This window comes from Belonocnema kinseyi, chromosome 10, assembly GCF_010883055.1.
Source record: "Belonocnema kinseyi isolate 2016_QV_RU_SX_M_011 chromosome 10, B_treatae_v1, whole genome shotgun sequence".
NCBI classification, from domain to species: Eukaryota; Metazoa; Arthropoda; class Insecta; order Hymenoptera; family Cynipidae; genus Belonocnema; species Belonocnema kinseyi.
Window position 1 is genome coordinate 43,004,500 of NC_046666.1, and position 23,991 is coordinate 43,028,490.

The 23,991-nt window shown below is 27.1% G+C and overlaps 1 protein-coding gene across 1 annotated transcript in view; it reads right to left on the minus strand.

Annotated features, from left to right (window-relative positions):
* The window catches only part of LOC117181096, a 42,411-nt gene that overhangs the window by 12,488 nt on the left and 5,932 nt on the right, over positions 1–23,991 (minus strand). The window contains exons 3-4 of the mRNA XM_033373665.1: positions 23,146–23,281; positions 16,558–16,679 (exon numbers count right to left, since the gene is read on the minus strand). Coding sequence (XP_033229556.1) covers positions 16,558–16,679; positions 23,146–23,281 — 258 coding nt within the window. The remainder of the gene's footprint in view (positions 1–16,557; positions 16,680–23,145; positions 23,282–23,991) is intronic.

The following is a 23,991-nucleotide window of genomic DNA, read 5'->3' on the forward strand; positions in this document are numbered from 1 at the left end:
ATTGAAAAAAACTTGAATTTTCTATCTTTATTCTAAGATAATATTATTAGCAGTAATAATAAATTGTTTAAACAATTACGCTTATTAACATTAATGAAGTATTACGCAATTCTAATTAAAAATTGGAAAAAGTGGATTTTTTAACTTCGACTTTGCAAATATATTCTAAAAGAAAATGGTTAAAAATAATATTAATAAATTGTTTAAACAATTGATTATACATCTAATCATCAGTATAAAGTAGTATTTTATGAATTAGATACAATTTGCATTTTTTAACGCAAACAAGTTATAGTTATCGTCAAAAACTCGCAAAATCTATTTTTTTCACTTATGGGGTTTTTTGGGACCCTATAAAACAAAAACTTATGGACTTGATACTTAAATAATAATAATTAATTCGTAAATTTAAAAAAAAATTTTCTTATGGGAAGTACGTGTTAAACTCCATGGGGCTTTAGTCACACTCAAATACAGGTTTTTTTTTTCAAAACAAAAAAAATGGATTTATTTTTGCGTGGGTTTGAACAAATTTCAAGGCACTTTGCATGAAAATTCGAATAAAAAATTTGTTTGGACCACCCAAGAGTACAATGTTGCATTTATCTAATTTCTGAACAAATTGGATACGATCTTGCATGAGGAATTACAAATTATGTCGTCTAATCAAACCAGTTTTTGTCTAATGGTTGCCCGTCTGGATAAGAGTCTCGTCTTGAATCCTAATAAGAAAATTCACGAGTTAATTTGTCAAGTTTTTAGACTTTTTCCCTTTCACGTTCTTCAGCTTCGGTCAATGAACTCCGAGAAAAGAATAAAGAACTGACAAAAAAATGTCTCGTTCTTGCGAGTGAAAAATAAATAATAAAAAAATTTGGAGAAAAAGGACAGGTCATGGGAATTTCCCTTCTCTTAGCGGCTAGAGTACGTCATTCGAGTCTGGATTATTTTTATCCTTGAATCTCCGGTTCCGGATTCGTTTCATCACTCCCTCTTTGGTTTCCTTGTTATTTAATAAAACTAAAAGATATACACGTGCGATTTTTTTCTTCTCATGAAATTTTTCAATTAAAACATAAAATTATTATAATTACAAATTTTTTTTTATTTCATAGTATCTATTGTCTGAAATAATCGAAAATAAAAGCAAGGAGAGTTTGTTTTATAATTGATGATTGGTCAAAATTGATATCGTAAGATCAGAATTAATTTATATTAATTTAGTATAATAATTTTAAATATTTTTTAAAATATAATGATTTTTTATTAATAATAGCGATTTTAGATGAGAAACACAGTGGCAATAAAACATGTTTTAATATTGTAAGTCTTTTTTTATACCCAATATTTTTTCTTGTGCAAGGAGATGATGAGAGTTTAGATTTTTTTTTAATGTCATAAATTCCCTACTGAGAGACCATTATATAACTTATTAATTTGTCGAAAACTTATTTATCAATGGCGATCTATTTTAGAAAAAATCGACTTTTTCAACATTTTTTTACGCATAGTAATATTTTTTAATTAAATTCTTATTTAAAATTATGCGAGTATAACATTTTTCCCATGCGTTGTTAATACAAATTTGGCTTTTTTTAATCTGCATAGTTTAAAATTTTATTTTTCTATTTTCTTCAGTTTCAAACGCATCAATTTTAAACTATTGAAAAGTGAAAAAAATTAATTTTTTAAAAGTTTGAATCTAGGAGTTGAAAATTCAGGTTTCTTCAACAATCAACTCTTGAAAATTCAGTATTCATTTTTTTCCAATTTTTCACATTTGCATTTCCAACAGCTAAAAATTAATAATAATTTCATTTCAAACTATTGAATGATAAAAAAAATGGAAGACAATTGAATTTTTAACTTTTGAAAATTAATTTTTGTTCCGACGATAAACACTAACAGAATCTAAAACTGTCAAAAATTATGAACCTTCTTTCAAATCAATTTCCTGCCTCAAAACACTAACTATTAACTAATAACTGCTCATTTTTCAAGCTCATAAATATGATTATTTGAAAAAAAACATTGCATTTAAGTCAAACGATTTTCAATTTGAAATACCAATTTCAGATGAAACAAGCCAACATAACCTAAAATTGTTCAAAATTGTAAATATTCTTTGAAATCCAATTGTTTTTTATTTAAAATTATTCACATTATTTTCCGTGCAATTTTTCATGTTTTTTTTTTAAACGTAGTGATTTTTCACGTATAAATACCGATTTCTCGTGTAAAATACCAACATAACATAAAATTTTCAAAAAAATTATGAATCTTCTTTGAAATCTAATATTTTTCATAAAAATACAAATTCGGACAAAAACAAAAATTTCTTAGTGAAGGTGAAACTTAAAATAATTGATCTTAAAAATATTGTTATTAGTTATATTATTGTATTATATATTATGTATATCATTATTAGTATATTATTGTTAATGAATTAAATTTTTTTATTTAATTTTAACAATGTTTAAATTCAATTTTTTTAAATTTACAATTATTACAAATGAAAATAATACTTTCTCAATCATAAATGATGAGAATGTAAAAAATCAAATTTCAAAGAAACATACTAAAATACTATATCAAAAATCGTTCCAAATTGCAAATAATCTGTGAAATGTAATTGTTTTTGCTTAATAAATCCGATTCCTAGTGAAAAATTGTAACGTAACCTTAAATTGTTGTTGTGGATATCCTTTGAAATATAATTTTGATTATTAAAGCTATCAATTTTCAACGAAAAACACTAACTTATTCAAAATTGTTAAAAGATTTAATTAGAATGATAATTGTTTATGTTTGAAATTATCAATTTTCGATGTAAAACAACAACATAACCTACAATGTTTAAGAACTTATGGATCTTCTTTGAAATGTAAAGATTTTTACTAATAATTTCAATTTTCGATAGAAAACAGGATAACAATCTGAAATTCTTCAAGCTTGTAAATTTTAAACAAAAATAATTGGTTTTAAATCTAATCATTTTTGTTTAAGAATACTAATTTGAGGTGAAATACACCTGCGTAACCTAAAATATTTGAATAATTGTAAATATTCTCTAAAATCTAATAATTTTGTATTAAAAATACCAATACTTCTCGACGAAAAACACGAACACCCTATTTCATTTGTATTTTTTAAACAAAAATCATCATCTAGGTTCCAAATTGCAATAATTTCAGTTTATGTTAAGCTTGCGGTTTTCACCGGAAGTTATTATTACAATTTGGAAAAAAATTAATATTATGTTAATGTTTTTAACAAGAAATCGGTTATTTTAAACAAAAATAATTAATTTCCTTAATAAGAAGATTTACAATTTGGAACAATTTTCCCCCCGTTTTGTTATGTTAGTGTTTTCGTAGAAAAATGGTATTTTACTTTATAAATCATAAAAATTTACAGGTTATCATTATTCTTCAGATTATCATTCACAATAATTTTATATATAAATTCTTGCTTATGCTCGTGTGTTTAACATGAAATTGGTATAGATTTCAAAGAAGAATTTTTTTAAAATTTTAGGTTATGTTCAAAATTTTTACCGGAAATAGGCTATATTCAACCAAGATTACATTTTTTTGGACAATTTAAAAGAATGTTAAAGCTTTACAGCAAAACTCGGTTATTTACAACAACAGGATTTTAATTTTTGAACAAATTTTTCTTATTTTATGTTGGTGTTTTTGGTCGAACATTGGTATTTTTATTTTTAAAAATGATAATTTTTCAGCTTATAAGCCAGAATAATTAAATTAAAAATTTTGTTGATAGGCATTTTACATTGGAAGTTGATACTTTAATTTAAAAAATCATTGGATTTCAAAGATTAAAATTTTTAGATCAATTTTAGGCTATGTTCGCGCTTTTCACCAAAAATCGGCAGAAACTTCAAAGAAGAATGAGAATTTCTGAACTATTTAAGGTTATGTAAACATTTTTTTACCAGCAATCGGTGATTTCAAACAAAAATAATTAAATTTTAAAGAAGATAAAAAATTTGGGACAATTTTGTGTTATTTTAGTATTTTTAGACCGAAATTCCTATCTGTAATAAACAAATCATTACGTTTTTAAGTTTATCATTCCTAATCATTCAAATTACCGTTTTTTGTTTTGTTGATATTTTATATATGGAATCGGTATTTTTAATAAAAAAATCATTGGATTTCAAACAAGATAAAAAATATTTCCACAAATTTTGATCAGGCTCGCATTTTTTTTAACGGGAATTGATATAGATTTCAAAGAAGAATTTTGGAACTACTTCAGGTTATGTCAACATTTTTCACTACAAATCGGTTATTTTAAACAAAAAACATTAGGTTTAAAAATAATCATTTTTTGTTTTTTAATATTTCCAATTCTTCCTTTAGTTTTGCTTGTTTCAGATAATTTTATTATTTTATTTTAGATAATTTTTTGAATCTTATTTTTCGAATAATTTTTTTTGGCAATGATAAAAAGTCATTATAAATTTATGAGCCTTAGAACATCAACGAAGCTTGAAAGCTCGTCAAGTAGGTGGATGAGAGAAATTTGGAAAGCAGGTCAAGCTGAGACGAAATCGCACTTTGGACGAAGAGGAAGCTAGTATTGTGGTCTGTGCATACGAGATTGAGTTGTACTTGTACTATTTATATTATATGTAGTACCTCTTGAAACTATTTTTGTCAAATCCTAGTTTCTAACAAAAGTGAATTTTGAATTCATAAAAGTATTTCGAAACCGCTACACCCACTTATGAATTATTTGTTTAATTCAAAATCAATACAAAATAAATGAAGTGTCATTTGGTATTTAAATTATTCTTTACAATTGTCATGGAGATCACATTCGTAAAGAACATATTTAATTTATCTATTTTAAAAAATTCAATTTCCGTATTCAAGGTTAATGTGCAAAATTTTCCACAAAGGAAATCCTCTATCACAACCGATGTTCTTGACCAACGTTGTGTTTGTGGGGCTTCGAGGCCATCTTCTATTAATAATTTCATACACCAAAGAATACATGATACCAACTGGCCATACAACTACGGTCCAGCCTTGGAAGTCAACTTTGTTGAAATATTCCAAGACGTTAAAAAAAAAGTTCGTTTCGCAAGTATCTTTCATAAAAAAAGAGTTCCAGTTTTATATTTTTTATTATTTCTCCGGAGGGCACATCTCGATTCTTCTATCGACCCGATTTTCCCCATAAGTCCCGATTAGCCCCGTGTCATGGTACCTTCCCAAACAATTGTATTCCTTGAACTTAGTCCCATATAGCTAGAATCTGACTTTTTATCTCATCCTTCTACTGTTATTGCAATCTTCTGTTTCCTCTCACTAGGTTTTAGACCTCTTAGTTTATAACCTCGCCCAACTATTAGACTCCTCGAACTGTATTTCTTATCCAAGTGTTTTACTAAATAGTTTTTTATCTCCCATAATTATTGGACTCATCCAAATGTCTTTCTCGTTCTATTATTGGATCCCTCCATTTTTTATGTTTCTTAACTAGTTGACTCCTCTTTGATTTTTTTTATCTTTCCCAACTATTGTACTATTCGAACTGAGTTTCTTGTGCAAGTGTTCAACTAAATGATTTTTTATTTCTCTCAAATATTAGACTCATTCAACTGTATTCTTCAACTGTATTTCTCGTATAATTATTAGACCCTGCCATTTTTTATCTTCAACTATTTGACTGCTCTTTGATTTATTATCTCTCCTAACTATTGGACTCCTTGAACTGCATTTCTATCCCCATTATTGGACCCCTTGATTTTGTTATCTTCTCCTACTAGATTCGGCTTCTCCAAATATGTTTCTTTCCCAAATGTTGGACATCTTGATTCTTCAGCTTCTCCAACTATTGGACTCCTCCAATTGTGTTTCCTCTCTAAGTGTTGGAATCCTGGATTTTTTATCTTCCTAAAATATTATTTGCCCTCTCCAATATTTCTTTCTTTGAAAATTGCTGGACACCTTGATTCTTTATCTTGCCCAACTATTTGACTTCTCCAACTGTGTTTCTTCCCCAAATGTTCGATTACTTAATTTTTTATCTTTCTCAACTATTGGACTCATTCAAATATATTTCTCCCCAATCTGTTGGACTCCTTAATTTAATATCACCTTTATTGGACTCGAAACTTGATTTTTACTTTTCTTCATGTATTGGACTCATCCAAATAAATTTCACTCCCAATTATTGAATCACTTGATTTTTTTATCTCTCCCAACTGGTTGAATCCTCTAAATATGGGGTTTTTTCAAATTTTTGGGCACATTGATTCTTTACCTTTCTCAACTATTGGACTTCTAAAACTGAGTTTCTTCCCCATGCGCTCGAATCCTTGATTTTTAACTTCCTTAACTATTTAACTCCTACAACTGTATTTCTTTCCCAATTGTTAGACACCTTGATTTTTTATCACTCCATTGGTCTCCTTCAACTATGTTCCTTCTCCAATTGTTTGAATTCTCTATTTTTAATCTCCCTTTAAATTAGAATCACCCAAATAAATTTCTCTCCCAAGAATTGGATCTCTTAATTTTGTTACCTCCCCAACTATTTGACTCCTCCAAATATGTTTTTCGCCATTTGTTGACATTGATTCTTTATATTTCCCAACTATTGGGCTCCTCCAGCCGTGTTCCTTCCCTATGTGTTCGAATCTTTGATTTTGTATCTTCCTCAACTATTGGACTCCTAAAACTGAATTTCTCTTCCAATTATTGGACCCTTTGATTTTTGTATCTCTCTCAACTATTTGAATGTTCTAACTGGGTTTATTTCCTGATTGTTCGACACCTTGATTTTTTATCACCCTCGTTGAACTTCTGCAACTCTGTTCCTTCCCCAATTGTTCGAATGCCTTTTTTTATCTACCTCATGTACTGGACTCATTCAAATATATTTCTCTCCCATTTACTCGATCACTTGATTTTGTCATCTCCTCCAATTATCTGACTCCTTCAAATACGTTTCTTTCCTAATTGTTCAACACTTCGATATTTCCTCTTTCGCATCTATTGGAATCCTCCAAATTTTGTTCTTTCCTAATTGTTGGTCTGTTTAATTTTTGATCTTCCTTTACTATTGGTCTCCTTTAGCTGTGTGTTTTACCTAATCGTGCGAATTCTTGATTTTCTATCTTCCTAAACTATTGGACTCCTTAAACTAAGTTTCTCTTCCAATTAATGGACCTCTCCATTTTTTTATCGCTTAAGTATTTTACTTCTCCAATTGTGTGTGTTTTTTTTTCAAATTGTTCGACACCTTGATTTTGTATCCCCTTTACTGAGCCCCTCCAACTGTGTCTCTACCCATATTTTTGGACTCTGATTTTTAACTTCCCCTACTATTTGAATCCTCCAATTGCGTTTCTTCTCCAATCGTTTAAATCGTTGCTTTTTCATCTTGCTTAACTATTGAGCTCGCGATCTCGCCCAACTATCGGACTCCTTCAGCTGTACTTCTTTCTCAATTATAGGACCTCTTAATTTTTTGATCTCTCAACTGTTAGACTCCTCCAAATACTTTTATCTCCAAATTGTTGAACACCTTGATTTTTTAAGCCCCATTGGACACCTACAACTGTGTTTTTATCAAAATTATTAGACAGTATGATTTTTGATTTCCCCTTCTATTGGGCTTCTTCAACTGTGCCTTTCACAATTTTTCGACTCTTGGACCTTTTTTCGGGTATTGGATTCCTCAAGCTGTGTTTATCTCTCTGAGCTATTGAACTTCTCTAATTGTATTTCTATCGATATTGTGGGTCTCTTAAATTTTTGATCTTCTTCTACTGTTGGTCTCCTTCAACGGTGTTTCTTCCCGAAATGTTCGAATCCATGATATTTTTTAACTCCCTCAACTATTGGACTCCTCGAACTTTGTTTCTATCGCAATTGTTAGATTTTTTTCATTTTTGGTCGCTCTCAACTACAGGAATGATTCAACTGTATTTATCCCAATTATTGAAACCTTAATTTTTTTATCTACCCCAAATATAAGACTCCTCGAAATACTTAGTTTTCTTTCGCAATTCTTTGTCACTGAAATGTTTTATCTACCCCAGCTATTATACTCCCCCAACTTTGTTTCTATTCAAATTGTTGAATTTATTGATTTTTTATTTCCCCCTACTATTGGAATCCATTAACAGTTCTTTTTTCCAATTGTTTGATTCCTTGATTTTTTATCTTTCTCGACTATTGGACTCTTGGACTCCCACAACTGTGCTTCCATCCAAAATGTTGATCTACGTGATTTTTATCTTTCTCTACTATTAGACGCCTTCAATTGTGTTTCTTCCTCAATTTCTCGACCTCTTGATTTTTTATCCTTCTCGTCGATTGGACTCTTCTAACCTTCTATCCAAACTGTTGTTCTCTTTGATGTTTGGCCTTCCTTTACTATTGGACACCTTCAACTGTGTTTCTTCCTCTATTCTACAAGTTCTTGATTTTTTATTTCCATCAACCATTGGACTTACCCAACTGTATTTCATTCCCAATTGTTAAACATCTATATTTTTTCTCTTTCAATTATAAGACTCCACCAAATACATGCTTCTTTCTCAATTTTGGACACTTTCATTTCTCATCTCCTCCAGCTATTGGACTTAACCAACTGTGTTTCCATACCAATTTTTGGCCTCTTTGATTTTTGATCTTCCTCTACGATTGGATTACTTCAACTGTGATTATTCCCCAGTTGTTTGAATCCTTGATTTGTCATCTTCCCCAAATATTGGGAGTATTGAACTTTGTTTATTTACCAATTTTTAGACCACTTGATTTTTTATTTACCCTTACTATTTTAGTCCTCTAAATATGTTACTTCCCTAATTATTTGACTAATTATTTATTTCCCTAATTATTTTTTATCCCCAATTATAAGACTCCTCTAGTTTTAAGTCCCCCCCAATTATCGGACTGTTCTATCTTTTTCGTCTATCCAAATTGTTGCTGAGTTGGATATTGAATGTTTATCAAACCTTGAATTGCAAAAGATTATAATTAAGACTCCTATTTTCAGAATGCAATGAGTGTAATTCGTTTGAGTCTGTTGTTTTCTTAAAAAAATGAAAAATAAATATCAAAGGCTTTTCTGGTGCCTTCATCACTTTACAGTTGGGCGTTTATAGTCAGTCAAAAGTCACTCTGCATAAATCAGGGACTTACCGAAAAGTTCTTAATGGATATATGAGAGACTTTTGGTGCAGTATTTATAGTTCTTCCTTAACGCGTCCTTGCTTCCAAGCGAGCCTTAAAACTTGCAAAGTTGCTGATTCGTGGAGAGGCGCGAATTTATTTCCAGCCGTAAATGAAAAAATATACTCGCACTCAAGATCCTAAACTTATTTTTGGCCACGTCAAACGACACGTCCATTTTCAAGGCATACAAAAAAAAAAGAGGGAAAGGAAAAAAAATTGAGTGCTGAAACTCAAGTTCATCTATAACCTGCCTTTTTGATTATCTACCATTTTTATTTTAGGAATTATTTTTATCCTTTTATATTTAAATAAAACAGTATGAAATATATCATTTCTATAGAAAAATTAAAATAAATATTAAAAAAATCTTTTGTTTAAAAAATTATTATCTAATTGATAAAATACATCGTATTCTTGAAAATGTTCTTTGTAGATTAGAATGTTGAAGTTTAAACTTGCAAGATTACATTTCAATTATATAGAATTAGATTAAATTATGGATAGATATTTATAGAGAAAATAAGTTTTTTTTTTAGAAAGCTAATAACGAAAAGTACTCGTATATCACTATATACGCAACGTTGAGTGAAAATGAACCTATTAGAATGAGTGACAGCTACGCAAGTGGGATGAACCAAATAGATCGAAAGTGAGAATATCTTAAGTTAAAATTGGAAGAGAGAAATCAGTAGTTGGAAATTAGAAGGCAAATAGAAAATTTTATTTTTATGAACTACGCAGCTGTTTTCGACCTTGAAAATAAGGGTGACTATGCGAGATTTATCTACACGAAGAATGAAGATTAGAAAGCGTATCCTGCAACTCAATACCCCATATAAACACTTTATTCAACAATTTATATTTGTACATTAAAAAAAAAATATTGTAATTTTGTTTTAAATTTTAATATCATTTATGTCTTCTACGAACTTTTGTTTTGAGAAAAGGGAAAAAGGATTCCAGAAAGTCTAGGAATGGTAGAGGAAACCTGACAGTCAGGAAATTTTAGATAAACTGAAGTTGAAATTTATTTAATTATTTTGTTGAAAATTCATCAAATTTGTTAAAAAGTTATTCTTTCTGGTAGAAAATTCAACTGCTTTGTTCAAAATTTGTCTACTTGGGTTGAAAATTTATCTATTTTGGTAGAAATCGCATCTTTTTGGTTGAAAACTAATCTGTTTTGAAACTATTGTCTTAAAAATTCATCTTGTTTGGTTGAATTCAAATTTTTTAGTTGAAAATAAAAATATTTTTAGTTACAATATCAACTAATTATACCTTTTGTTAAGAATTCAGATTTTTAGTCGAATTAAAAAAAATTGAACCATTTTGTTAAAAACTATTTTTTTGTTTGAAAATTAATTTTTTAGGTTGAAAATTGAATGATTCTATGTTCGGTTGAAAAATCATCTTCTTCAGTCTCTTTTCTTGAAAATTTCACTGTTAGGTTGAAATTTCATGTATTTTTTTAAAAATTAATCTTTCTCGTTAGAAAATTAATCTTTTTAGTTACAAATTTATTTATTTTTTTATTGAAAATTTATTCCTATGGTTAAAAATAAGTGTTTTTTGGCATTTTTGTTGAAACTCATCTGTTATTGGTTTAAAATTAAACTGTTTTTTAGTTAAAATATCAACTATGACATATTTTTTCGAGAAGTCATCTTAACTTTCCCTTTCTTGTAAAAAATTCATCTTCATTGATAGAAATTTAATCACCGTTGTATAAAATAAAATTGAACTATTTAGTTAAAAATTCATTCGCTTGGTAGAATATTTATCTTTTTTACTCAAAATTCGTTTCCCTGGTTGAATATTGTAAAAAAATTAGTCATTTTTAGTTGAAAATTCCAAAAAGTTGTTCAAAAGTCATTTCTTTAGGTTGAAAATTCATTTTCATTATTTAAAATTCGTCCTTTTGGGTTGAAAATTAATTACATTTGTAGAAATTGCATTTTTTTGTTAAAATTCACAACTGTTTGGTTGAAAATTGATCTGTTTTTATTAAGGATTCAACTTGTTTCTTGAAAATTAATCTTTTTTTGGTTGAATTCCACTGTTTTTGGTTTAAATTAAAATATTTTTTCGTTAAAGTGTCAACTATTATATTTTTATTGTTGAGAATTCATCTTTTTAGTTCAAAACCTTTATTTTTCTTCAAAATTTAACTACTGTAGTAAAAAATAGGTGGATTGGTTAAAATTTTTTTTTTCAAATTGAAAATTGAAATATTTCATTTTTGGTTGAAAATTTACCTCCATAAGTTGAAAATCTAACTATTTGGTTAAAAATTCGTCTTTTGTTCCAAATTTCGTTGGTCAAATATTTATCTTCTTGAATACTATTTCATCTCGCTTCTTTCAAATTTAACATTTTGATTAAAAATTCATTTCTTTGGTTAAAAGTTAGTTGTTTTTTTATTAAAATTTTTTTTTACCTGTAAATTTAACTATTATATTTTTTACGCGAAAAGTGTATCTTTTTTATTCAAATTTAATCTTCTCGGATACAAATTTAATTATTTTGTTTAAAATTGATTTTATTTTTTATTTTATTTTTTTTGGTTGAAATTAAATATTCGTTTGTTGAACTCAACTGCTATTGGCTTAAAATTAAAAACTTTTCACTTAAAATATCAGCTATTACATATTTAGCCGATACGTCATTCTTTTAGTTGAAAAATCTTTTTTTCATTTTAAAAATTCAACCATTTTGTTGAAAAATATTTTTCTTAGGTCGAAAATGATCTTTTATCTGACCATTTATTTATTTCGTGTTCGGTTAAAATTTTGTTTTCAGTTAAAAAAATAACCTTTGTTAATTAACTTTGTGCCTTAAAATTAATTTCTTTGGTTAAAAATTATTTTTTTTTGTCATTGAAAATTAATTTTTTAAATATAAATTATACTATTCTATTTTTATGAAAATATGTTTTAAATATATAAAAATGTATATTAAAAATTATATATTATATTTATATTATATTATATATTGAAAATATATATTTTTCTATTGAAATTTAATCTTCTTGGTAAAAATGTAATTATTTTGTGAACAATATATTTTATTTGTTTAAAAATAAATTTGGTTGCCAAACATTTAACAGCTCTATTTTTCGTTAAAAATGAATTTATTTTTTTTACATTCGTTTTTTTTTGTTTGTTTAAAAAAGTTATTATTATTTTATGGTCTTTTTGGATAAAAAAATTTATCTTTTTGGTTGAAAGTTCATCTATATAGTGAAAAATTAATTTTTTGTTTTGGAAAATTAACCATTTTGTTCAAAAGTACTTATTTTTGGTGAAAAATTCTGCTGCTTTACTCAAAACTCATATTTTTGGGTTGAAAATTTAAATATCTCTTTAAAACTTTATTTTATTTAGTTAAAATTTATTTATTTTTTACTGTAAATTTAACTATTCTATTTTAAGTTGAAAATTTATCTGTTTCAGGTTTAAACTAATTTCATCAACTGAGAATTGAACTAATCCTTTTTTTTTTTGCAAAATTGATATTTTTGTTAGGAATAAATCTTTTCGGTTAAAAATTAAACCATTTTCTGTTTGTTGGTTTAAAAATGAATTTAGTTACTAAAATTTTAAATGTTCTATTTTTTGGAAAAAATGAATTTTTCTAATTTGAAAAATCGTTTTTTGTATGGTTAAAAATTTAGTTTTCTATTTTCTTGTCTTTTTTGGTAGAAAATTTATCTTTTTGTTTAAAAATTCAACTATTTGGTTAAATTGTTTTTTTGTTTGTTGAATATCTATCATTTTAGTTAAAAGGTATTTAATTTTTCTGGTTGAAAATTGAATTATTTCGTTAACATTTAAAAAAATAAATTGTTAAGCTTGAAATGTAAATTTTTAATTAATCTTTGAAATTGATCTTTTTTAGTTGAAAACTTATTTTCTTCCTTTATAAGTAGTCTCTTATAGATAAAAATTAAATTATTTTGACAGAAAATTAATATTTTGGTTGAAAATCCAATAAATTTGTTAAAAAGGTTGGAAATTTAACTGCGTAATTCAAAATTCGTCTGTTTTTGTTAAAAATTCAACTATATTGGTAGAAATTAATTTTTTTTTGTAAAAAAATAACAACTTTTTGGTTGGTAGTTAATCTGCATTGGTTCGAAATTTAACTATTTACTTCAAAATTCACCTTTTTTGGTTAAATTTAACTATTTTTTATTTAAAATTAAAATCTTGTTTGAAAATATATGAACGATTACGTTGTTTGTTGTGAATTTATCTTTTTAGTTGAAAACCCCTTTTTCTTGTTCAAAATTGACCTATTTTGTTATTATTATTTTTCAGTTGAAAATTGGTGTTTTTTTTTAAATTAGTGTTTTGTGGTAGAATATTAATTTTTTGGTGAATAATTTATCTCTTTTCTTGACAATTTAATTAGTATGTTGAAAATTAATCTTCTTCGTTGAAAATGGATTTTTTTGATTGAAGATTCATTTCTTTGGCCTAAACATAGTTTTTTGTTTTAAATTAAAAATTAATGTTTTCAACTGAAAATTCATCTATTCTTTTTTTTTATCGAAAATTGATATTTCTTGGTAAAAATTAAATTTTTATAATTGGGAATTCCTAAGTTTTGTTAAAAATGTAACTATTTCGTTGAAGCTTCATTTTATTTGAAAAAGAAACTAATTTTTTTGCTGTAAATTTAACAATTCTGTTTCAAGCTGAAAATTTATCTGCTTGGTTGAAAATTCGCTTCTTTCTTCGTTGAAAATTATTTTTTGTTATCTATAAATGAAGCTGTTTTATTTTGCTAGGAAATTTATTTTTTCAACTTCGTCGTTTTTTATTTAAAAATTAATTTTGTTAACTGTAAATTTAAATTGATCCATTTTTTGTGAAAAATGTATCTGTTTTTTTCGAAATTAATCTTCTTCGTTAAAAATTTAACTGTTTTGTTTAAAAAATTTATTTTGAGGTTGAAAACTTTAGTTGAAAATTGAACTATTTAATTGCTAATCACTTTTTTCTTGGTTGAAAATTAATTGATTTAACTGAAAATTTAATTCCTCCATTTTTGGTGCAAAATTTATGTTTGTAAGTTGAAAACATAACTATTTAGTTAAAAATTAATGTATTGTATGTAAATCGTACATGATTTGTCGATGGTCCCTTATAAAATTCGGTATGATTCTTTTCACTAAAAGTGATTCAAATAAATTTAGAAACAAATGTTATTTTCATCAAGATTATTGATTTTATAGGCGTAATGTTATTTTTACACCTAAAATAAATATTTAGAATGATCAGGGAAAATAAAAAATGGTTGAGGGAAAAGTCAGGGAAAATCAGGAAATTTCAAAATTGGGATTTATAGCAACCCTGGTATATGATTCGCCAATAAAAAAAAGTAAATATAAATTTTCTTAAATTTTCGAATTTTGAGGTGTTAATGATTGATTAATTAATAATTCATTCTTTCTATTTTCCATCTTGTGGCTAGATTTCGTATTTGAAATTCAATGATAGAAAGATTTGAACTTTCATTTCACACATTGTTTCATCAAATGTTGAATGTAGGAAGTAATTTAGCATCGCTTTGCTGCATTATTTATGATTAGTTGAGTACTCATTTGTGAAATTTCTCTTTAATGGAAATAACAGGAATATAAATGATTAATTTCAAATTAACTTTTTCTTTTCTAAATTAATTTGGTATCCAACGAGGGGCTATTCAGTCCCAAGAATCATGTAACCCCACCTCTTGAAATCGATTTCGAATCGCATGAAATTATATGAAATCATGAAATCATTGAAATCATTTTTTAGAAAGCCCGAAGTAAAATCATCCAACGTAGTGTACGAAATCGACTCCGTAATCAATGAAGTCAAATGAAATCATATGAAATCAATGAAATCAGTTGCGTAACGATTCGGAATCGATCTTATTTGATTTCAGAATCACTTGAAATCATTCAAATGTTTTGAAATCATTGCATTCTTGACCTATCAAAAATTAAATTCAGTTCCCCATTCAGCACTCGAATCAGTGCATGAAATCATTTAAAATCAATTTGAAATCTGAAATCACTGGTACCCACTAGCACAGAGTGAATAGCCCCTCGGTATCCAAAGAAGTCTTATAGATTTCAAAATATTTACATAATTTTTTTAAAAACATTTTACTTGGTTCACTTTTGTTAAAGGCAGAGTACAAAAATTAGCCGAGAATCAAACAATGAAATTTCAAAATTTTAGGGTGAATATTTATTTGTAGAAATCCAAATAGGGGAAAATGCAAAAATTGGTAGTCCAAGGCGAAAAAAAGTTACAAATTATAAATGGCAAAATTGCCAAAATTGAGGACGATTCCCAATTTAACGAAAAGAAATTAATCTTGGGAAGAAAATGACGTCCGAAATTTTCAAGTATAAAAGTATTGTTTGCTTTTCGACTTGTGTATTTTGATAAAAGATTAAGTTAGATTGGCCGCTAAAACAGTTTCAGAAATTTTAAACCGTTCCGTCAAAATTTGCGCGCGTGCGAGAACGAGAGCAGAAAACATACGGATGTTGTAGCACTATAGAGCAGGATTATTTCAAGCAAAGTAAATATTTATTCACTTTTCATCGCGTCTTAATAAAAACGGTTTTGCTCATGCCCCGTAAAAAAGATTTACGTGCACATTTCATTACTGCCATTCACGTAATTTGCACCGGAAATAAAAACCAGGTCGTATAATTATAAATGCAACATAAAATAAAGAAGTAAATAAATTTATCACTATTTACAAACCAATGATAAGTATTTTATAAATAAAGAATTTAATAAAAAAGGGTTCTTTTTTAGTGTTTATTATCAACAAAATTAAAATAGGAAGCACAATTAGAGTAGAAAATAAACTTATAGCAAAAATGAGAAGCTTGAAGAAAAAATGGTTAATTAAATAAATTGTTTTTTTTTATGATTATATAAATGGAATTTGTAACAGAACCTATGAAAACATTTTTTAATACCTAATGATCGATAGATCCCTAACCACGCTTAAAGACAGTATTTTTAAACTTGGCCGGAAACAACCTGCAAACCTTTTATGGTTCGTCGAAATCTCACCACTGAATTTTCAATAATCTCTAATAAAAATGAATCCACTCACTTGACACTAATTGAGAACACTAATTCGTAACCCGGAAGACGGTAAAAAACCAATAAGAAACCATATGAGATTTATAAAAAATATATTTTTTAGTTTGAAAAATGGCGGGACTTCACTGATCACTAAATTTTTGGTACTGACACAGAATTTTGATTTAGGGGTAAGAAAAAAAATTGGAAAAACATGCAAAATAATTTACCTTGGAGGGATGGTAGGCAGTGGCAGTGGTGGTTGGTAGTTTAGGTGGCCAATGTGCTTAGGCGACTGCGCGAGAAGAAGCTCGACTCGATCAGAATTCTCGTGGTGGTGCCGCTGGTGCTGCTAGTGAAGTATGGCATCACTCGTACCGATTTAGAATTCCCAAAATAGCAAAAGTTATTGCTGTTACCTCAAGCCCCCATATATACACCTTAATTTCCCGTAAACGTGCCACTAATACCTCAAAGATATTTTTGAGGGTGGCATCCCTCCAATACGCTTTTAAAATAAAGGGGTACCATATGGGAATTTAAAAATAATAATAATTTTGCAAGAGATCTGCTGGAAATCTGGAAGCCATTTTTTAGACATTTCTGGCTTTCATTAAAGAGAAGTTGAAAGAAATTAAATTTTAAATCTTCTCGAAATTGGAGATTTAAATTAAATTAAATTTTTTAAATCTCATATCGCGCAGTCACTATACTAATATAGTGGGATCGTACTGCGCACTATAAAATGCGATAGAACACTACTGCGCATTCGGAAGAGGGGTGTAACTTTACTGCGCATCCTATGTATCTCGTGTAATTCTTCGGCGCAGCCTCAAAAATGGTAGAGTACTACTAAACAGCCTAAATTGGAACCAAATTTAAGGGCAGAAAAAAATAAGCTAAAAATGAGTTTACCATCAGCATTGGGAGAGAAAAATTGCAGAGAAATAGTTGTGTTAAAACACCCAGAAAAATAATTTTCTTCATTCAACAAAATCGTTTTGTTGGCCACATTTGGTTTATTTCTACAAATATTTCGGTTAAACGAACAAAATTGTCGTTCAGTTAACCAAATTTGTTTGGTTTAAGCAATCAAAGTTTTTGGTTAAATCGTTTTGTTGATTTTAGAAAATATTTGATTGAATTACCAATTTTTTGGTTGGATCTACCAAATAATGGAGGAGAGCATTTTACTAGAATCAAGAAACAGATTTGGTTTATTTAACCAAAATAATTGGTTGAAAGTAACATATCGAAAAAGCATAAAAATCTTTGCACCTCGGTGCACCTTATCAAAATAAGTGATCTAGAAACAGAATCGATTGGGATTAAGTGCCTATGTAAAAATACGTAAGATTACTTGTATCTTTGTGTGCCTACGATTTTGTGATTAGATTTCTTATTACAAATGAATAAAACGACTTTTGTAATCAAAGAAACGATCCAGCACAGTTTACACTAAATGACTTGCCATGGAATTGACTAGTCTTGTGATATTTAATACTTTAATAAACTACTGAATAATTCACACAAGATGACACAATTCCATGGTAAGTAATTTACAATGCAAATTTTGCGGGAATATTTATGTTGAGATGAACTACAAGGTCTGGTTAAATCAACCAAATTTTTTTCCTTAAAACAGCAAAAACACTCACTTGAATTAACCAAAATATTCTCTTGGATCGAGCAAAATATTTGCTTGGATTAACCAAAGTTTCTACTTAGACCAAACAAAATAGTTGCTAGTATAAACCAAAAGATATGATCTAATTAAACAAATTTATCTAACTGAAGTTCTGATTATTCAAATGCACGAAATATTTTTCGACATTTTTATTTTACCCATAAATATTGTTCTAACTACAATTAAAATTATGCATTATAATTCTTTTTGAATAATAAATTATTTCCAATATAAATTAACAAACATTTTAACACTTTTCACTTTTCACTTTTCGTCAAATTCACAAATGTCACGGAATTCGCATAATTCATTGATTTCGAGGAACTCACGAAATTTATGGAATTTTTAAGAAATTCACGGAATTCATGAAATTCAAAGAATTCATGAAAATTATGAAATTCGTGGAATTTATGGAATTAAAAGAATTCAAGAAATTTATGGCATTCGTTAAATCCATGGAATGAATTGAATTCAAGGAAATAATGGAATTAAAGGAATTCATGGAATTCGCGGAAGTCATTGAGTTCATATAGTATAAGGAATTGTTGGAATTCACAGAATTCGCGGAATTAACTGCAATCAGGGAATTTACGAGATTCAAGGTTTTGACGGACTTCATGTAACGCCTGGAATTAATGCAATTCGCGGGATTTGAGAAATTCATAAAAATGAAGAAATTCATGAAATTTATGGAATTTTCGGAATTTATAGAGTTCAAGGGATTCGCGGAATCTATGGAATTGAATGATTTTAAGGAATTCACGGAATTGTTGGAATTCAAGGAATTCGTGGAAATGCATGAATTCCATACATTCCGTGTATTCCATGAATTCCACGAATTCAGTGAATTTCATCATTGCCGTAAATTCCAATAATTCCGTAAATATCTTGAATTTCCTGAATTGCTTGAGTTCCATGAATTCTTTGAATCTCTTGAATTCATTGTATTCTGTGCTTACAGCGAATTCCTTGAATTGCGTGAATTCCTTGAATTCTGTGAATTCCACGAGTTCAATGAATTTTGCTAATTCCATGAAATGTGTGAATTCCAGGGGTTATATAAATTCAGTGAATTCATTGAATTCCCCAAATTCTGTGAATTACACGAATTCCTTAAATTTCATGAATTCCTTGAATTCTATAAACGCGCGCGTTATATACTTTATATTAAAAAAAGTTTTAGCTCTGCCAGGAAACTTCTTTTTTTGCCAGGAACAAAATGATTACCATTTTTTTTACCAGTATTTGAAAACTACAAAATTATGTATTGTATCGTTATCTTACGTTTCGGAAATAAACTTCCAATACATGTTGTGGAAGTTTCCAACCGAAATTTTTAACAGTTTACTGAAAGAAAAATTAAATCCCTTTGAAACCACGGAATTTAAAAAAACTTAAAATGCTTGATTCACTTTTTAAAGAAGAAGACGCTCAGTGCCGGTTTAAGGAAAAATGCTCACCCAGACAATATATTTCCAGATGCCCCCCCCCCCCTTTAAAACCTTTTCATATATTTTCCTATATATTGTATATTAAATATCCTCAAATTGTGCTACAAAATATGCTGAATAATGCAAATTTTGTATTTAATATTACTTATTTATTTTATAAGTACGTATTACAAGTTAAACTGCGCATTGCGATAAAAATGTAATCTTCAGGTTAAATGAAAAATAAAAACTTACTTCTGAGAGTAAAAAGGAATAATTTTCTCTCTTGAGTTTCCTTACTTTTATAAATTGCCAGTAGTGCCATTAAAAGTCTACATTGATCATTTGAAGGTGGCAGTACAGAACTAGATAACCAACCAAATCGGAATTTGTCAGGAAAGCGGAAAAAACATTCTGTAAAATTAAAATCACTATTTTATAAGAAGACTAAAGTCCGCTTCCTAGATGACGTGTTGCTGAATTAAAACAAATAAGTTTGATTAAAAAGTTAGAAACAGTCATCCATTTTCGAGGAAACAGCTGAGTGTCAATTTCAAGGTGACACTGACCACAATATGGAAATGACTCGGCTGCGGATTGCAATAAAAAATGTAATCCTTAGTTTAAATAAAAATAAAATATAACTTTCGAGACATTGAGTTTCTGAATAAATATAAACAATTTTTGATCTAAAAAAATAAATCAATTTCGAGTAAATCGTCCAAGAATTTTTAGGTTACAATTTTACAGGTTTTGTTTGATAGAAAAAAATTGTTCTGTTCCGAGAAAATGAAAATTTAGTGTGACGGTAGTGCATTGAGATCTCAAAGATTTCAAAAAAAGTTCAAATGATTTAAAAAAATATATTCCTGAATTTTCTTGAATCCTTTTGAAATCTTTAAAGGTATTTTGAAAATTACTAAGAAATTTTAAAAATATTTCAATAATTCGAAGGAATTTTAAAAGATTTTAGATTTTTGGGTATGTTTAAAAATTGCAAAGAATTTTCAAGAGCTTTGAAAGAATGTAAAGTATTTGTAATATTTTTGGGGCATTTTAAGTGTTCAAGTAAAATTTAAAAAAAAGAATTCCAAGATTAAAGGAATGTTAAATATTTTTTAATGTATTGAAGCAACTCCAAAAGATTTTAAACATTTTAGGGTAATTTTTTTAATTAGAAGGAATATAAAAGGTCTTTATAAAGTTAAAATGGATTTTTAAGGGGTTTTAGAAAATCTCAAGGTAGTTTCATAAATTTTCCAGAATTTCAAAATATATCATTTTCAAATATTTCAAGGAATATTCAATTGATTTATATCGTTTGAAGAGATTTTTAGAAATTTTAAAGATTTTAAGGTATTTTAAAAAATTCCAATGATTTTTTTTAACTTTAAAAATATTCAAGGAAACGTAAAACTTTTTAAAGGGTTTGAAATAGTTTATGATATTTTAAAAGTTTCCAAGGTTTTTTTAACTACATCCCAGTAATTTGAATGTATTTCAAAGGATTAAAAAAATGCTTAGAATATTTTTTAAACTTTCAAGGAATTTTAAAAAGTTAAAAAGATTTCAAAATCTCTTGAGGTATTTTAATAAATTTAAAAAAAATTTAGGAAACATCAGATTTCATGTAATTTGACGAGATTTTATAATATTTAAATATATTTTTATTAATTTCATTACAATAATTATTGAAGGATTTCGTAAGATTTCAAATGTTTTCAAAAGCTTTGAACAATGTCAAGGGATTTTAACGGATTTCATATATTTAAGGGTATTTTTAAATAATACAAGAAATGTTTAATTTATTTTAGTAATTTAAGGTGATTTCAAAGGCTTTAAAATATTTTAGGCAATTTTAAGAGATTTTAAAGAATTTTGTATTGATTTCAATAATTTGAACGGATCAGTTTAAAGGAAAATTGAAGGGATTTGAAATATTTTAGGGTATATTGATATATTCCAAGGAATTTTAAATTGGTTTCAGTAATTTAATGGGATTGAAAGGATTTTAAATATTTTAGGGAATTCTAGAAGATTTCAAGGAATTTATTATTGATTTCAATAATTTCGAAACATTTCAAAGGATTTGAAATAGTTTAGCGTATTGTAAAAGATACCAAAATATTATTGAAAGATAACAATTTTTAGTGTATTTCAAAGGATTAGAATGGATTTTCAATATTTTAGGATATTTTAAAACATGTTTAAAAATTTTTTTAAAGGTTTTTGAACAATTTGAAATATAGAGGAATATTTTGAAATATTTGAAGCCATTTTGAATTCATTTATGTAATTTATTGAGATTTCAAAGAATTTGAATTATTTTGAGGAATTTTAAAAGATTTTATGTAATTTTTTTATCTACTTTAATAATTTTAAGGGATTTTGAAGAATTTGAAGTTATTTAGGGTAATTTAAATGTTTTACAGGATTTGAAATCTTTTAGGGAATTTGAAAATATTTAAAAATATTTTTGATTGATTTCAATATCTTTAATAAATTTCGAAGAATTTGAAATATTTTATCATATTTTAAAAGATTCAAAGGCATTGTCAATAGATTTAAAATGTTTTAGGGCATTTCAAAAGATTTCAACGGACTTTAAATATTTCAGGGTATTTTGAAATGTTCTCAAGAATTTTCAGTTTATTTCTGTAATTTAATGTGATTTCAAAAGATTTAGAATATTTTAGGGCATTTAAAAATATTCCAAGGAATTTTCCATTTTATTCAGTAATTTAATGGGATTTCAAAGGGTTTGAAATATTTTAGACAATTTTAAAAGGTTTTACAAGTAAGTAATTTCAGATTGAGTTTAATCATTTTAAGGGATTCAAACGAATTTGAAATACTTTAGGGTTTTTTGAGAGATTCCAAGGCATTATCAAGAGATTTAACAAAAATCACTTTGTCTTACAAGAATTTCAATAATTCCAAGGGATTTGAAAAAATTTTCTTGTGGTTGTGAAAAATTTATTTCAATTTTAGAAGATATAAAAATATTCTTCAGTACGTATACAATTTCAAAATATTTTAAAAGATTCCCAAGGATTTTATAAGATTTCCGAGGATTTAAATGATTTTATGGGATTTTCAAAGCACAGCTAAAGATATTTACAAATATTTTTTTCAATTCATTGGAATTAATTTATAATTTCCCTCTATTCTAATTTATTTATCCTGAATTCTTCTTAATTCTTTTGAACTCTTTGGGATTTGATTTTTTTAATTTACTTGAATTCCTCTAAATTCACTTGAGTCTACTCAACTAGAGGAATACAATTTTTTTTTGTTATTTTTTAAATTCAACCTTGAATTTCTATGTATTTTATCAAATTATTGTATTTGTTCTAATTTTTCCAATTTATTAGAATTCTTTTAATTTTCACTTGTTTTCAGTTTTCTAAAGTGAACTAGGTTGTGGTAGCCTTGAAATTAAATAAAAAATGTATAGATTTAAATGAAAAATTGTTTTCTTTTATTCATAAAATATTCTATATTAAAAATGTTAAAAGATGTGAATTTTGGTCACGAAACATGAATGGTTAGGGAAAATAAAAAAAAATAGTCAGGAAAATTCAGGAAAACGTCAGGGAATTTTAAAAAGGAAGCTTTTCGGCCATCATGCCGGATGAATAATTTTTGTTTAAATAATAAAAAAATTAATTTTGAGATAATAAAATTGTTGTGTTTCTCACCTGGGAGATGTTGCTGTCTGTCTGCCTTAAACTAAAATAGTAATTAGTTCGGATAAGTTTTATGATCTGGTTTTCTGCTTTCTTCACTATGGGCATTGAGCATGTCAGTGTTACAGTGGCAAGTGTTACAAATAATCTTTAAACCAACTTGCTTATAGACCAATTAGAATTGTATAATCAGAACGTAACTCGATATTAATTAATATTCATTAGGCTTTTTGTAAGGAATGAAATAATCAGAAGCGAATCTATTTTTAAATAATAAAAACTAAATAAATTAGAATACGGATCCATTGATTAATTAATTAATTTGTTGATTTATCAATCATTAATTAGATATATCTGCTACTAGATACAAATCAGTATTCAAATAAAAAATTAATCCTATTTAAATATTAAGGTAAGAGTTTGTTGAAATTCGTGGACAATGCATTATTGAAAAAAATATATAATAATTTAATGAACATCCAATATAGCTCTAGGTTCTATTTTTCCTCATATTTATTTCACCGAAATTCAGTGAACCGAATAACAAATTTCTCTAATTTCTATTTTTCTGAATTAGTGTTTGACTTATTTTTTGTTTTTCCGAAATACTATTCGTCCTCATTTTTTTTCGAATTATTGTTTGAACTATTTTTCATTTTTAATAATTACCATTTACCCTAATTATCATTGTCCCACATAACAATTTCCCCTAATTTTTTTTTTTTTTTGAATCACCAACGTGCATATTTTTTATTTTTCAAAATTGCCATATTAAAAACAGCTACATTAATGGTTAGAAAAAATAAAAATTTGATCAGGGAAAAATTAGGGAATTTTTTAAGTATATATATATTAAAA